At 34.9% G+C, this 18433-nt stretch overlaps 1 protein-coding gene across 1 annotated transcript; it reads right to left on the reverse strand.

Annotated features, from left to right (window-relative positions):
- Positions 1 to 8503: 8503 nt before the first annotated feature.
- Positions 8504 to 11256, reverse strand: LOC132065602 (F-box/kelch-repeat protein At5g26960). Its single transcript, XM_059459064.1, has 2 exons — positions 9969 to 11256; positions 8504 to 9130 (listed from the first exon to the last, which is right to left on the reverse strand). The coding sequence occupies exons 1-2, from the start codon at positions 11097 to 11099 to the stop codon at positions 8633 to 8635; spliced, it is 1629 nt and encodes a 542-aa protein (XP_059315047.1). The 5' UTR covers positions 11100 to 11256; the 3' UTR covers positions 8504 to 8632.
- Positions 11257 to 18433: the final 7177 nt, after the last annotated feature.

Consider the following 18433-nt stretch of genomic DNA (forward strand, 5'->3'; position numbering starts at 1 on the left):
GTTGGATGGGTGTTTTTTAAAAGGTGTTAGTAAAGGGCAATTGCTTGTGGTCATTTGTAAGGATGGGAACAACCGGATGCTACCGATTATGGCAGGCGATTGTTGAAGTTTACTTTTACTTGGAGATGGTTTGTCAACATTCTAAAGCATGATCTTGAGCTTGGAGATGGGATCGATTTGACAACTCTTTCGGATATGCAAAAGGTAATGTATTCTTGGTTATTGATTTCGAATTTTTTTCATTCTCTTTAACTTATCTTTGCTCTCTTGTCACCTAATATTTTTTTACATGTTCTTGTAAGGTCCGGATATAGCCATTAATGATCGTTGCCAAACGGAAACAAAGAATGTGTGCAAGACATGTGCTTGCCAATTTTTCCAAAAAATGGAAAGGCATAGAGATTAAAGCGCTCGGAGATGTGCTAAGTCCACATATGAGCGAGGAGTTGCAAAAAAATTTGGATCATATGGAGAAGTTAGGTGATGGAATAAATGGAGATTTGTTGTATTACAACATAGATAGGTGGTCCAAGGTCTACTTTAAATACCTCGACCACAGTTTGTTGTGATAGTGTTGACAACAACATGGCGAGAGTTTTAATTCCTGGATTTTGGGGCCAAGGCACAAGACCATTATCACAATGCTTGAGGAAATTAGAGTCAAAATGATGAGAAGGGTAGGACAACTAAGAGAGTTTTACGAGACTTGGATAACAAACATCACCCAACGGCTTTGAAGGTATTGCAAGAGAACACATCAAAGTCAATGAAGTGTACTCTTGAATGGAATGGTGAATATGGCTTTGAGGTCGAGGACCCAGTTTGGGGTAATAAATTCATAGTAAATCTGAACAACAATACTTGCACTTGTAGATCTTGGATGCTGAAAGGTATTCCCTGCTGTCATGCCATAGCTGCACTTCATTTCAGAAAATTGGAACCTATTGACTATGTTGCACATTGGTACACTAAGGACACTTACCTCAAAACATACAACTCATTCATTCAACCTGTTACTAATATGGCAATGTGGCCAAAGACAACCAATCCTCCTGTCCTCCCACCTGAGATTAAAAAGCTGCCAGGTAGGCCAAGGAAGTGTAGAAGAAAGGAGCGGACGAGAAAACAAGACGGGGAAGCCGTCAAAAAGAGGTGTTGAGATGACTGCCGGCTTGTGCCATGCAAAGGTCACAATAAGAAGGGTTTTCCTATGAATCCACAATCCGGGCGAGAGGAAGGGCAAGGGGAGAGGACAAGTACTAGTTCAACAAGGTCAAGTGTTGGTTCTTCTACGATACAAGTAATTCCCGACCAAGTAGAGGAAGGGGAAGACGAGAGGTTCTACCAAACAGGTAAAAACTCTCCTTGCTATTTACTACTTGATTAAATATTACGATCTTACATTGACTCTAACTACTTAAATATGAATTAGGCCATGGCTACTGTGCAACATTTCAATGCGGAAGGGGTACGGAACGGTCATCTACATCACGGTATTACTTAGCTTGTTAAATTACCACTTAATCAATTTTACAATTCTAAGTGTTTGACACCTTAAATGTGACTTAGGCTTCGATGCAAGTGCATCGATTCTTGAAGAGGGCACCCTTTAAGAGACAAGAGTTGTGGGAATGGGAGTACTTCGGACCCAAAGTGGTTTCAAAATTGTCAATGTAAGTTTGCAACCTCATTAACCATTTCTTGTAAACAATCTAGCCTAATGGAGATCTATTTAGCCTAATGGATATCTATTTTGCTAATGCAGCATGGAATGGCAAATCAGACTCCAACCATGCCTATGAATTCAGCAGTAGTCATTGGTAGTCTTGGACAACACAAACCAAGACCAGGAGGACTAAAATGAAAAAGTAGTCACCTATGACATAACAAGGTCTTCAACAAATGAGTGGACAAAGAGAATGAGAACAAGGGCCAAACTGCCGAGTTGAACTCTTTAAGTCAAACGAGTTCATCGGCTACTTGAGAAATGAAATGGAAGGAAATTTTGTATCGCAGATTTTATGTCTTTAGTATGATCAGTTATGCGAAGGATTGCAGTGATTTTAATGTTGTTTTGTGAAACAATTATGGTAGATGATGTACATTTGTCAAACAAATATGCACTTAGGCTTTATCAATTTTGAAGTTGTGGATTGCAATTTTGCCACTGAGTGACATTCTATTGTTGGAATATTAGCGAGTTTGTATTCTGCAATTTTGCCTGTATTGACATTCGTTTCTTGCAATATTAGCGGTTTGTGGTGCAATTTTCTGTATATTTCTGGTTTGTGGCATTTCTGGTTTCTGGTGTTGTGCATGACATTAAATGCATAGAGAAGTGCGCCATTTGTCACTTTGCAATTTTGTGTATAACACTAAATGCGATATGATTTGAGCGTGTTTACACATTTATTGATGTACGTTGAGCGGTGTACACATTTGGCTTGATCAAAACGCATTGAATGGATGCAAGTAAATGCATTATCTGATTTGAGCGTCAAACACATTGAATCCGAGTTAGTAAATGATGGTAGTTGGTACTTGGGAGTGATGGTCAAAACCAATGAATCGAGACATCATTAAGTACTTGATCACACTAACACTATAACTCAACTCAACTATAAATAGGCCTTTCCATTTCACTTTCACTCAACTCAAATAACTCTTAACACATATAGTGACATTAAAGAGCGCGACCTTCATTAAGATGGATGAAATGGAAATGGCCGCGTGTTTTGACAAAGAATTAACGAAATCGTACGTCGAAAAAGACGATTTCGTAAGTCTTGTCGTATTATATATTTTCAATTGTTCTTTTACCTCTTTTGGTAATAACATATATTTTTTTTTTTACAGATCCTTCCAACTGACATACTGGAATTTCTTCCAAACACCGATAAGGACGTTGTTGTTCATTACGACGATCATGAGTATAATATGAAATACAAGGTTGGCGTATACACGCGCCTCGCTCAAGGTTGGAAAGCCTTCATTGATCTTGCCGGATTAGGGATAGGAGATGTGTTGTGTTTTAAGGCATGTTTAGATGAGAACGCATAGTGTTTTTTGTTCATGTAAAGGAGGATGGGAGATAGTAATGATAGATTAGGTTTCGCATTCTCTATTTAAAGTAATTTATAAAATTTCTCGACTTATGCTATCATTTTCAAGGTAATATTTTCCATAACAACAAAATTCTTCAACAAGAGCATAAAGTTCTTCCATGACATTTACATTACAACAAGACCATAAAGTTCTTACATTACCTACTACGCGATTACAACATACAACAACATAAATTCGGTTGATTAACGAAGCGCCAAAAAGCCAATAAATATTCCCCACGAAATCAAAAGCAACATCCTTGTATTTGCAAGTTTCTCCTCCAAGTTTAGAACTTTTTCAAGTCAAATTGCTGTTTACTCTTCAAGCCAATTAATTCCTCCTTCATTTTGTTAACTTCAATTAGATGTCTAGCCTCAATGGCAATTAATTCTTCTTGCAATTTGTCCACTTTCGATCTTGACCGCATCTAACGACGACGTCAAACTTTGAACATTATTCCCTTGCATCTCGGGAAACAATTCATCTTCCCGTTCCCAAAATCCACAAGAATTGCCCTTAGGCCTCGGACATTTGTAGAATTTCCGTCGGGATTACTAGGAGTCGATGAAGTGAGGTGTTTTGCAATGGTGCCACAATTACATTTTACGTGAGATGAACGGCTACCTTGAGACATTTATGAACCCACAAAATTTTCGAATTAGAACACAGAGCGATTATGGACAGAAATTTGGAGGAGAAATTTGATGGAGAAATTTCGTGGAGGAAGAATACATATATGAAGGAGCAATGGTGTGAGCAAGAGGAGTTTCATGAATGGGGGAAAAAAAAATGGGGTGATTGAAGGTGATGAAGATGAAGATGAAGTTGAACTTAGGGTTAAAGGGTGGTGGGTCGGGTTGGGATTAAAAGGAGGAACGGTATTATAATCGTTCCCGGTCGATTTGTATTAAAAAAAAAAAAAACGTTAACAAAAATTAATTAACGCGCGGGTGAGGGCGGCGTCAAACACGCGCCCGGTGCGGGCCACTAGAGGGGGAAGATAATTAAATCGTAAGTTGTTAACGGGGGTAAATAAATAGAAGTTAAGTTTAGTTTCCAAACTGAGTTTTCATGCCAAGTTCAGGGGTTAAATGATGTCTTTTCCCTTTCTTATACTCCCTCTCTTTCAAATTTAGGTGACCATATTTCTTTTTTAGTCCGTGTAAAAAAGAACTTCATTCCATATTTGAAAATAATTTACTCTTATGCAATGGTGTATAATTATATAAAATATATGTCACTCATTTTACACCACAAATTTTAAAATCTTATCTTTTTTCTTAAACTTTATGCCCAGTCAAATAGGTTCACATAAATTAAAACGGAGGAAGTAGTATTTTTTTGGGGTGGGGGCGGGGGTCAACTAATTTGGATTTGTGTCAAAAAAGTCTCATTTTGAAAATAAAGTGCTTCGTACTATTCGGGGCTCGAACCTGAAATCTCATATTACGATTAATCGAACTCGCGTCGGAAAATCTCATTTTAGGTAAAGCGCTCCATATCAACGCCAGTTCCATCCCTAAAACTCAAATCTGAGACCTTAAGTTCTAATTAAACATCCACATTGAAAGTCCCATTTTAGGATAAAAGGCTTCCTATTAAAGGTCGTTTCATCCAAAACTGGGATTCTCAGTGCTCGAAAATGAGACTTCGAGTTAAGAATGAAAAGAACCACTCTATCATAATTTTTTATGGTGAATAAGTTTAGATTTGCATCAACCCATAGGGTGTTTGCTCTCTCACACATACAACAAACAACAACATACCCAGTATATTTTTACAAGTGGGGTCTGAGAAGGGTAGGATGTACGCATACCTTACTCCTACCTTTTGGGGTAGGAAAGCTATTTCCGGTAGACCCTCGGCTCGAAAGAACAAAGCAAGATAAAAGAAAAAAGAAGCTTGATATCAAGAAAAAATATGACAACAAAGTAGTGAGATAAAAGCAAAATAAGAGACAAATAGTAGTACACCTTGAGAAAAAAAAAACAATAGGATTACTAACTAATACTCCCTCCGTCTCATAATAAGTGTCACCTTAGCCAAAAATTTTTGTCCCATAATAAGTGTCACCTTAGGAAACCAAGACATAAATTGACTAGTTTTTTTCAATTCTACCCTTAGACAATAAAGTAACATCTAAATGATGATTGGAAAAGCCACATAGTAACTTGGTATTGTTGGATTCCCAATGTCAAAAGATTTACTTCTTGTGCATGCTCTACTCAAAAGGTAAAAGTAATTTATTTTTATTATGTAGGGTAATTTGATAAACTTCACATTGCATTATTGGTTTCTTAACATGCGTGTTTTTAGCTAAGGTGACACTTATTATGGGACGGAGGGAGTACTATTTAAGAGAATACTCGACTACCTACTAACCTATTATCCTCGACCTCCACACTTTCCTATCTAGGGTCATGTCCTCAGTAAGCTGGAGATGTGTCATGTCTTGCCTAATTACCTCCCCCAGTTCTTCTTCAGTCTACCTCTACCTCTCCTAACTTCTGTTATAGCCAACCTCTCACACCTCCTTACTATCGCATGCACACACCTCCTCTTCACATGCTCGAACCATCTCAATCTCACTTCCTTCATCTTGTTTGCCACAGGAGCCACTTCCTCCTTACCCAGTATAACATTCATTCCTAACCATATCCATCCTAATATACACCCACACATCCACCTGAGCATCTTAATCTCCGCTACACTCATCTTCTGGACGCGAGTGCTCTTGACTGGCCAACACTCTGCACCATACAACAAAGTCGGTCTAACCACCACTCTGTAGAATTTACCTTTAAGTCTTGGTGACACATTCTTATCGCACGATCTACTGCGGATGCGAGCCTCCATTTCACCCCGTAACATCATTCTCAAACTCTCCGTCTCCTTGGATTATAGACCCAAGATACTTGAAACTATCTTTCTTAGATAGGACTTGTGCATCGAGCTTCACTACCACCGCTGTCTCTTTCTCACGCCAATAAACTTGCACTCTAGATACTCTGTCTTAGTCCTGCTTAACATGAAACCTTTAGACTCCAGGGTCTGTTGCCAAACTTCTAACCTATAATTTACTCCATCACATGACTCGTCAATCAGAACTATGTCGGCTGCGAATAGCATACACCCCGACCTCCCCTTGAATATGTCGTGTCAATTCATCCATCACTAAGGCAAATAGGAACGGGCTAAGGGTTGATCCCAGGTGCAACCCCATCATAACCGGGAAGTGCTCTAAATCGCCCCCCCCCCGTTCTAACCTGGGTCTTGGTTCCATCATACATGTCCTTAATAGCCCTAATATAAACCACATGTACACCTTTAGACTCCAAACGACCTCTTTAGGGACTTTATCATATGCCTTCTCCAAGTCAATGAACACCATGGATACATCTCTCTTTCTATCCCTATACAACTCTAACAATCTCCGTACAAGGTGAATAGTTTCTGTAGTTGATTGCCCCGGCATGTATCCAAATTGATTTTCAAAGATAGACACACCCCTCTTCATCCTTATCGCAACCACTCTCTTCCAAACTTTCATAGCATACCCCTATAGTTATTACAACTCTGAATATCACCCTTATTCTTGTACAACGGAACCATTGTACTCCACCTCCATTCTTCTGTCATCTTAGCCGTCCTCAAAATGACATTGAAAAGCCCAGACAACCACTCAATGCCGCCTCGCCCGTGCCCTTCCAAAAATCCACCGGTATCTCGTCTAGCCCGATCGCTCTTCTCCTCCTCATCTTCCGAATGGCTCCCTTGACCTTCGTAGTCCTTATTCTCCTACAATACCCAAAATTCGTACGACTCTCAGAATGCTCGAACTCCCCCAATACTACAGCCCTGTTTCTTTCTTCATTCAAGCCATCTCCGTGTAATGTGTGCCTCTTCTACCAACACATCACTGTCCTGATTATCATAACAAAATTTAGTGAGGTGAAAACATAAATAAATTAGCCGTGATTAAGTAAGAAATTTATGTGAAATGAACTGAAAATGATTTCAGTCATGAAGTTTGGCATTGTCATGCCTGAAGTTTGTCAAGTAATTTAGGACTGCCCAGTTAAATTTTAGAATTGGCTAAATATATAGATAGCCCTCTAAAGTTGGCTCTAGTTGAAATAATCAGATAGACACTTGTGTTTGGCACAAACGCATCTCCTGAAAAAAAAAAAAATAGTAGATCTTTATAAGCCATTTTAACCAACATTTTTGGAAATATAAAATGTACTGTATCATATTTTTGAAAATAGTGATTACCGGAATTTCTTTCTTTTACCATGGAAAAAAATAAAGAAGATGAATCATTAATTTGATGTCAACTACACATATTTTTGTCGCGAATTTGATTTTGTATACCAGTAATAATATTTAACCATCCATTTCCTTTTGAATGTACTAATCTCAACACAACAAACCATTTACCGAATCGGCTACATCTCCGTGACCCGTTAAATTTCCAAAATCACAGCTCCACTGTGTGGCTGGAAAGTATATAAATTTCTCCGGCCGCACTCCTCAGGTCGTATATGAATATTACGAAATAAGTTTAAAGCCGTTTTGATGATATGACTCTAGGCTACCAATTTTATTGAGCCGTTTTCTGAAGAAAAGATATTTCTTTCAAAAAACAACATACAAAAATGTGAATGGCATCAATTACAAATGATCAATTAGCACTCAACACAGACACAGGTAGACCGGCGAATCACTTCCGGCAAATGGGTAGCTCTGCTCAATTCACCAGCGACACAATCATAAACCAACACCAACCCTTCTTCCTTCATCCCTCTCTATTCTCCCACTTCGCCATAACAAATCATCAGTGCAACCAATTACTTATACTAACACCACCTTCTCTCCAATCCCGACACAACTAAATCGGGTACATTTTCGTGACCCATTAAACTTCCAAAATGATAAGACTGAACCATACCTCTTCCTCGGCGCGTTAGCCACCACGCGCCACATGTTGCTCGTCGTGTCGTATATGAATATTACAAAATAAGTTTACAGCTTCTTTTATGAGTAGGATTTAGGCCACCAATTTTATTGAACCACCCTCGAAAGAAAAGACAACTTTTCAGGGAATATAACATACGACAATGTGAATGTGATCACTTACAAATGATAAATTAGCACTCAACACTGACACAGGCAAATCGGCAAATCAGCAGCTCTGCTCCATTCTCCAGCAACACAATCATAAACCAACACCAACCCCTCCTTCATCCCCCTCTCTGCTCTCCCACTCCTCCTTAACAAGTCATCAATACAACCATTTACTTGTACTAACAACATGTTTTCTCCAATCTCAACACAACTAAATCTCACCGCACACCATTCACCAAATCGGGTACATCTCGGTGACCATATTATGAAATAAGTTTAAAGTTTCTTTAATGATTTAGCTTTAGGCCACCAATTTTATTGTGCCGCCCCAAAAGAAAAGATAATTGTTTCCAAAGAATAACATACAACAATGTGAATGGGATCAATTACAAATGATAAATTAGCACTCAACACAGACACAAGCAGATCGGCGAATCACCCCTGGCAAATCAGCAACTCTGCTCCATTCACCAACGACACAATCATAAACCAACACCAACCCTTCCTTCATCCCTCTCTCTATTCTCCCACTTCGCCTTAACAAATCATCAATACAACCATTTACTTGTACTAACATCACTGTCTCTCCAATCCCAACACAACTAAATCTCACAGTACTGTCTAATCTAACTTGCGCCGGCAATGGTGGCGATTTTATCCTACACCATTCACCAAAACGGGTACATTTTCGTGACCCGTTAAATTTCCAGAATGATAGCTCCACTGCATGGCTGGAAAGTATGTATATTTCTCCGGCAGCAGCACATGCTGCCACCACGCAGCCGCCTCCAGGAACGGATCGGCTGCGTAACCAAACACCATTAACAGCATCGTATAAATCCATTGAGCTAGCGTATACATGGGCTGCATCCGATGCACGGGTTCCACGCGCCACCAGCTGTTGGGAAACAACATAAAATTACAATAATAAAACTATTACTACCTGGCAAAATAATAATAGTGAGGAATTAAAATATTACTCCCTCCGTCCCAATTTATGAAGCATTTTTCGTTTTTCGAGAGTCAAATTGACTAAATTTTGAAGTTAAATTGAGTTAGATTAACTCAATATTTTAAGATTTAAATTTATATATTTAAAAATTATATGAAAAGTACTGTAAGCTACAACTTTTCTCATATCAATTTGATGAAAAATTACAAGTTCATGCAGTTTGAATCTCAAAAACCGAAAAATGCCACATAAATTGAGATAGAGGGAGTACTACGATAATATTTTTGAGTGAATACAAGAATTAACTTGAGTCTGCTAGACACTTTTCTGAGTGGCCGTTTGGCCAAGACTATTTTTTTTACGGAGTTGAATTTTGGAAATCATATTTATCCATAAAATTTCGAAAAATTTCAAAATTCAACTTGAATTTGAATTCCGAATTTTTGCGGAATTTAAAAAACATCAAAAGGTTGTTTTCACCTTTTTCCATTCCAAATTCCAAAAATTAAGTATTTGTATCATTTTTCACTTTTGAAAACAAAAACTTAATTTTTTCAAATTTCACATTTTCATGATCAAATGAGCCCTAAGAAACTAGTTCAGCGGTGTAAAATATTTTTCCAGAATTAAATAAACATACCTCTATTTAATTAGAGGATACTGGAATGAGCAAAATTAAATATAGTAACCAGCATTTTTTAGAAGGACAAATAAAAGGAACACAAAAAAAGACAATAAAACAAATAAGAGAAAGCAAGTAGAAAAAGAATCTTAAAAATATTACATCATTTCCCGACGCGCCGCTGAGCTTGAGTCCACCAATGATATAAAACACACCATCGACCGACGCGCCAACACACCCATACCTTTTCCTCGGCGCGTTAGCCACCACGCGCCACGTGTCACTCATTGGATCATACTCCTCCACCGCCGTACAACCTCCAGCAACATATATTTTCCCACATACAACAGCAACAGCAAATTTCTTCCTAGGAAAAACAGGCCCTTGTAATGGAACAACACTACCTGTCCACGTGTCACATCTTAACATAGCTGTCCGACCGATAACGTAGATTTTCCGACCAATTGCTGATAAACGAAAATGTGAAAACAAAGAATATAAAGACCCATGTTGTTCAAAAGAACAAATTTTCCATGTGGAATTATTGTTTAATTTAGCTGAGTATCTATCGGAAACAGTCTCTCTACCCTCCGCAAACCCCATTCTTGAAATTAAACTCGGTATGTTGTTGTAATTATTGTTCAATCTAGCCGAGGATCTATCAGAAAGAGTCTCTCTGCCCTCACCAAATCCCATTCGTCTGATTACACTCGGTATGTTGTTGTTGTTGTTATAATTGTTGTTCAATCTAGCTGAGTATCTATCGGAAACAACTTCTGTATCTCCCAAGATGGGGGTCGAATCTACGTACGCTCTACCCTCTCCTACATTGGGGTTGTTGTTGTTGTAAGTATTGTTCAATCTGACACTAGCAGAGGGTATATCGAAAACAGTCTCTCTAACTCCCAAATTAGATGTAAGCGCGTCCAGTCTACCCTCCTCAGACCTTATTCGTGGGATTACACTGGATATGTTGTAACTAGCGGTTAAAAGAGTTCCGTTAGAAATCGAAAAGGCGAAAAGGGTAAGTTGTAAAAGGTTATTCCGGTGACGGAGAAGGTGAAAAGTAGGTGAATCAAGAAGGTGAGACCAACGAGAACAAACTAAAGGCAATGAAGGAAGTGAAGAATGAGTAACTCTTGATAAACATTCAATAAGAAGTTCATCTGGTAGTGAAGAAATAGTGGTGGTTAACATGGTGGGGATAGGCTGGTGGGGTGGTGGGTCTTGTGTATTGGGAAAACAAGATTTCATTAGCCATGAAAAATGACGAGAGTTACAGCTATCAGACATCAACGGAAAAATGAAAAAATGGGAACTTTTTTTTTTTTGTGCTTTTTTCTACAAATTGCTTTCAGGTTTTGTGAAGATTTGTTGAGGGCTCAGTTTAGAAGGATTAAGCTTTTTGTTCCAATTAAGGGAAAGAGTAGGTCCCTTTCTCATCCTATAACCTGAATCTATGGTGAAAAATCCAATATTTATTTGGCATATGGCTTGTACAAGTATTATTATTATTATTATAGTATAAGGTACAACAAACTAATGCATAATGCTCACTTTTTTTTTTTTTTTTTTTTAAATTGATTTTCCACCGGTATCCAATAGAACAAGCTACAACAAACTAACGCAGAGTGCGTACTCCATCCGTCTCAATTTATGTGATATTTTTTTATTCTCAAAATTCAAATTGCATGATGTATTTTTTTTTACCAAATTGATATGATAGAAGTTACGACTTATTGTACTTTTCATGCATTTTTCAAATATATCAATTTTATATTAAAATATTGAGTTAATATAATCCAATTTAACTTTAAAATTTAATCAAATTAATTTTCGAAAAGTGAAAACTATCACATAAATTGAACGGAGGAATTTTTTATTGATTTTCTATTCGAAGTTCAGTATCAATTTTAGGACTCTGATAAGTCGCAAAGTTCGCTTGAGATTAAAGCTATTCTTACCAAAGGAAGCCATATTTCCAAGCTTGAACCCAAAAGTCTATGATTAACGATAATGTATGCTTACTATCCCATCTAATAGAGAACACATAATTTTTGAATTATGATTTTTCAAAGCCTTTAATTAGAATTGACGCTTTCTAAGTTTAGTGCTCACTCATTGTCTTTGTATGTTATTGCTATTTCAAACTAATGCATAGTGTTCACTTCTTTTTGTTGATTTATCATTCAATCACTAACTTTGACCTTAGATTATTTCGGATTCAAGCTCGCTTCGGAATATCGTTTCCTGCGATTATAACTTCATTCCTGAAGTTTAAATTTAATATTTTTGGTTAACATGAAACGGTACTTACTATCTCATTCAATAACAGACCTAAATTATTCGTGATTGTTCAAAACTTTTGATCTAAAATTACCATTTTCTGAGATTGAATGCTCAGTCGATATTTTTATATGTTATTACTAATTTTTAATACAAAAATAGATATTATGAGATGATTAGATTTTGTAAATATGAGAATTTGACATCTGGAAAATGAAACAAAAATGATATATTTACACTCATAAATGAGGTTAATTTACACTCATAAATGAGGTTTCTTTTGCCGCAATGGTAGGAGTTAAAGGTGAGACATGTAGTTTTTTTTTTTTCTTTTCTTTTCCTTGTAAAGTACTTTACTGATTTCTTTACTGAAGTATTAAGTAATCTCACGTAAATTAACTGAATATTGGTACACTGAAAATGGGAATCAGCATGATAAAAATTAAGGGCAATTTACATATTTACATATGATCATTCAACATTTATCTTATTGTATTAAATTTATTAAATATTTTTTTGTAAAAAGATATTATTAAAATTTGTTTAAGTATATAAAAAACCATTTATTCTTGTTAAATAAAAGATCACTCAGTTTTGTTGAGGTATCTTATAAAATGTCTTATATTTTTCCTATTAACGACTTTATGTGATACATAATACGATATTTCATTCCGATCCTTATTAACTTTCTGATTGCTTGTCCAAAGAGCATGTCGAGGGGGCTACCATGCTTACCAAGCATTTGCATTATCACCCGAGCTATATTACTGGTTTGCCTAGCTTAATCATCACATGACTGCTAAAGAAAGTGAAGCTTCACATGGCTCTAAGCCTCTAACGATGCCAAAAGACACTGTCACGACTGAAGGCTCCAAAAACGTTGACCGCCCTAAAACATTCATTGCCTTAGAGTTTCAAAGTGCTTCTTATTCTCATGTCATGCTTCTAAGCCGAAAGTAAGCTGAGTAAGAATCTCATAGTAGTACCAAGAAATCAGGGAGCAAAATCGTATCTCGGAATGGTTCTACATATTCTCGATGACATTGAGTGACTTTGTAATTACAAAAATTAATTTAGTGATTTTACAATACAAGATAAAATTAAGTGATTTTTACATTCCAATTTTTTTTTTTTTATAATTCTAATATAATACAACAAGAATTGAGTGATACATACACCAAATGAACTTTTTTTTTATTTTTTTTGTTATACTTGCAAGTCTCGGGTCTTTAAAAGAATTTTTTTTGGGGTCTTAGGTCTTTGAAAGTACTCCTCCCGTTCACTTTTACTTGTCCACTTTTGACTATGCACACCTTTTAAAAAATAATAAATGAAGTGCATAATTTACCAATATACCCATATTAATTGGTGCATATTTTTATTGATTTGAAAAATGATTTGAAGTGAGTATTTAATACTATGGGTAAAACGGAAAAAAAGAAATTGTCTTGTCTTAGTATGCTAAAAGTGATAAGTAAAAAGGAAAATATATTTTTGAAATACTGGACAAATAAAAGTGAACGGAGGGAGTAATTGATTACTATTTGTATTTGTGGAGCGTCTAAATAAGATATGAAAAAAATACCTCAAAAAATAAGAATTAATATCGAATGATTCACAATAAAATTAAACATGACTCTATCCTGAGAATCTCAATACAGTGTGAATCTGATTTATATCTTGTCAAAGTTTCAAGCTTGACTTATAGAAGTTATTAATTTCTATCATTACCTAATTAAGTAGTTCGAATTATTTTATAGACTCTGTTTAGTTTTATATTGTTTTTCTTGCATGATTATTTGAAAAGAGTCATAATGTCTCGACTTATTTGTTTTTTCCTCAATGGCTTTAGCTAAAACTGTTGACTTATTTTTTTTCCCCCTCAATACCACACTTTAAATCATATGATTTCTATAATTATTCCTAAAGTATTTTGTGTTTATTTTTTAATTCCTTAATTACTCCATGATTAGAAGAAAAAGTATTGTTCTGACTCGAAAAATGAGTTAACACATTGCATATCGAGATATTAATACGATAAATACTTATTTGTATCGAGTGCTTACACCACATTAATTTCTATATTATATTAAAAGGTCCAAATTTTCAACGTTTTCGGACTGAGGTATATTTAAGACGCTTTTAATACAAATGAAATAAACAGTGGTTCTATCTACTTTTTTTATTACCTCATTTTTTAGATAGGACATTTTTTTAATTGGACAACCAAAATATTTAAAGATAAATTTAGCATTAATATAATATTGAAAGATGAATTTTTTCTCTTTTATTTTGTACGAGCCGACCCACCGAAATTTTACTTTTCCGCCCACTTTTTCTTTATATGGTCACAGACTATCTAACTGTTTATCAAAAGACAAATAAAAATATGAACACAAAATTTTCGTGTTTTAATCAACTATTCTAAAAATTATAGTAATTGTTTGAGATTACGAAATTTCTGTTAAAAAATATTTACTCCTTCAAATGACTAACCAAAAGGGCGCAACTATGCATGGGTATCATCAGTAGAAATTACTAGAATCAAAGATTACGGTGTGGTGGTAAATATAATTTCTCTATTTTAATCAGTGGTTTCTGCTTCTAGTATAAAAAATTCAAGTCGGATTTAGGGTATGCAATTTATGAGTTATGAATTCAGAACACTTGAGGATAGGGTTCTACATTTTGAGGTTAGGGTTCTACATTTATAATTTATATGTATATTAAATGAAGTTTTAAAGACACATACAGAGTTTAAATTAAAGCAATTGTATTCTGTCAAACACATATAGTAAAGGTACATCCGCTCTTGCTGGGGATATCGATTTTTGATATAAAGTGCTTTGCCCTAAATGAAATTTTTGAGACGAAATTAAATTAATTGAATCTCAACAAGAGCAGTGAGTGGTAAGTACTTCTTCATTTTTAATCAGAAGTCTCGAATTTAAATCTCCCTAGATACAGAATCGGCTTGTTAGGGAGCGTTTTCTCCCAATGTGAAATTTCTCGACTTGAATCTTAATTTAATCAGGTTCCAATTCACGTATCGGGTACCGTAGAAAAACAGAAAAAAAAAAAAAAAGAGTAAGAAGCACGTGAGAGTATAGTAAGGATTCACGTGATTGGCTTGGATTTAGGCCATAGGTTACTGTTCTCATGTGACACAACAGTCCACACCAATACAACAAAAGTAAGTAAAAACAACAACTAATGAACATTGTTTTTCTAAATTTTTTAATATCTTATTAATTTCTTTTACAATATGATTTCACCAACACATAAAGTCAAATGGTGTCGTCTCTCTCATCATTCCCCATCACAAGGTGTTAATTTTGTCCCTCCTAACCCGGACTATTTCCTTTTATTATTTTACATTTGAATTTTGCTTTCATTTCTATCATCACATTATTTGTTCGTTATTTCATTTTATGTATCTTAATTTAACTGTAGACATAATTTAAATTTTTAAATATTATGGTTTTAAATTAAATATGTACATAATAAAATAAAAATAATTTTTAAATTTTATAGTCTTAAACATACTATATAAAATATTAAAATTAATGTATTATTAAATATAAAAATGACTATTTTTAACGGTAAGAAAAATAAGACACATAAATTAAAATATATGGAAAGAATATTACTAGAACTACATAAGTCATTTATTTTGTTACCATCACTCTTTACTATCATTTCACCTCATGTTATTTATTATATTTGTATTATTGTTTTTGTTTATTTCATGGTTATCATTGATTTGTTTCCATCATCATTATTATTATGTTACCTTAATAAAAACAAAACATAAGAGGAAAGGGAAAATTAAAAGCAAAAACCAAAAGAAAGAAGGAACAGTAGAAACTGGGCTGGTCAGCAAAAGCCTAAGTGGTCCAAGATACAACAAAGGCCTTGGGCCCCCTTGCCCAAAATTTAGCTTAAACTCCACTCCGTTTTTCATTTTTTTTTTTTTTTTTTTTTGTTGAAAAAAATGAACATGTCCTCTATGATAGGGCAATTCGCAAGAATGCCCCTTATTCAGGGTGGTCTTTAATTTTTACCCCTCAAATTGCTGGTCTTTAATTCTGTCGCCCTTCACCTGGGTTAAAAGGTTCGAACTCCTCAAGATAAAATTTTAAAAAAAAAAAAAAAAAAAAATCGCAAGCGAAGCACGGAAAAGTATGTCTTATGCGCGTAGGTTCTTTAAGACATAACTAGAAGGCTGTGAATTTGACGGATTGCCTTTATAGCGCAAACTTTTCGTTATCTTGTAACCCCGTCGGAGACAACATAAGTTATATTACGGCATAATTAAAGTTATGCCGGATCCAGCATAGTTTGTCTTATAAGGTAACCTTATAAGGCAAACTTTAGTTATGCTTAAGCGCAACCTATGCGAGATAAGACGTACTTTTCTCAAAGCCTTGCGTATTGCGAAATTATTTTTATTTTTATCTCGAACGGGAGTTCGAACCCGAACCTCGTATTTTCGACTATTTTTTTCAAGAAAGGCAAAACTTAAAGACACCAATTTGAGGGCGAAATTTAAAGACCACCCCAAAAAAAGTACAATCCGCGCAAAAAATGTATACGATACCATGTCAGTATATCATAACTATGTGATATCATAGAGGAATGAAGAGCGTGTTTTTCTTAAAGGATACCTCGTGAGTATATGATATATATTAGGTTGGTATTATGGAGGACTAAACTCTTTTTTTTAAGCAATGAACCAGTCTTCTGTGATACCCTGACAGTATATGATATATATAAAATGTGGGTATCGTAAGAATTGATGAATGTTTTCTTGAAAGAATGAATCTGCACTCGACAATACTGTGTCATTATATGATATATACTGAGTTGGTATCATAGAGGACTAAGCCAAAGTTATGTATGGAAGCAGATTATGGTGGGAAAAAAAAAAGAATAATATGATTTGATAAAAAATGTAGAGAAAAGGAGAAAAAAGAAAAAATCAAGAAAAAAATGAGAAAATTAAAAGGAGAAAAAAAGAAGCAATTACCCACAGAAGAAAGAAACAATTAACGGGTAGGAAAGTACAGCTTAAAAAAAGTGGCTTATAAAGTTTGACTAAAAAACAGCTTACAAGCAAAAAAAAAAAAAAAAAGTTGGGTCATCCCAACTTATTTTTTTGACTTATTCTAAGCATTTTTTTTAGCTTATAAGCTGCTTTACCAAACACCTAAAAAAACCAAAAAATAAGCCAATCCAAACGGGCTCTTAGATTGATGGGTGGGCAAGGGTAATTAGATTGTCTTTGATGGGCAATTATGAAGTTTTCCCAAAAAATATACTAAGTAGGCGTTTGGGTATAGAATTTGGGAGGCTAATTTCATATTTTAATTTCAAATCAGCCTTTGTTTATGAAATCTGCACAAAATTTCAACTTTAAGTTCCAATCATGATTTCAAATCTCAAATACTCCAAAAAGTATGATTTGGAATTCCAAATCGTGATTTCAATTTATTTTTTTAATGTAAAACTTGATTTATAAGTTTATATCTTGTAAAACAAAACCCATCTTCTTATATTTTGTAAAAAAAGACTCATGCTCGACGTGAAGAGTTTGCATGTATCATGTGGAAGAATTATATTAAAGAATGGCTAGTCACTACTATTGTTGATTTTTGAAAGTGGATCTTTGTAAATTTATGTGTATTTGAAAGTTTGTAATAACATGTAATCGCGAGCATTTATTTATAAAAGGAATATATAGAGATATGTAATTTATTAATGTAGCGCCTTAGGATATTTCGATACCTTGTTTATGAACTATGATTTGCTCATTTGATAAGATTGTATAAGAGTTGGGGAAGTTTTAATAGTTTTTACAAATTATGGGGTTTCATGTTTATGAGAAAAAATATAACTTGAGAAAACCAATTACATGTCCAAACAAAATTCGATTTCAAATCATGGCCTAACAGGCCCTAAGTAGAAATAGTAAGAGTTTATAGGGAAATTCTGCGAATTGCCCTTCTTTAAAGGTGGTCTTTAAATTTTGCCTCATATTTGAAATGTTTAAATTTTTTTGAAACCATAGGTTTCGAGTTCGAACCCACACGCGATTAAAATTTTAAAAAAAAATTCGCAAGGCGGTTTAAATTTATGTGAAGGAATTACCAAAGTTATGATACTTAGTTTGCATAAGTATCTTGCGGGTCCGGCGTAACTTTGATAATTCCTTCATAAAGATTATCTGGGATCCGCGTAAAAAGTTTGCCCATTAAAAGTATGCCCAAATAACTTTGTGAAGGAATTATCAAATAGTCTAACGAAATAAATATTTGAGTGATAAGTCATAAGATGTTTTG

The sequence above is a fragment of the Lycium ferocissimum genome, chromosome 7 (assembly GCF_029784015.1).
Source record: "Lycium ferocissimum isolate CSIRO_LF1 chromosome 7, AGI_CSIRO_Lferr_CH_V1, whole genome shotgun sequence".
NCBI classification, from domain to species: Eukaryota; Viridiplantae; Streptophyta; class Magnoliopsida; order Solanales; family Solanaceae; genus Lycium; species Lycium ferocissimum.

Excerpts from the sequence above, each read along its gene's own strand:
- LOC132065602 (XM_059459064.1), bottom strand. The coding sequence starts at position 11,099 with ATGTCTGATAGCTGTAACTCTCGTCATTTTTCATGGCTAATGAAATCT. Across the intron at positions 9,131-9,968 it reads GCGGCGCGTCGGGAAATGAT|CTGGTGGCGCGTGGAACCCG; the intron begins GTAATATTTTTA and ends GTTTCCCAACAG.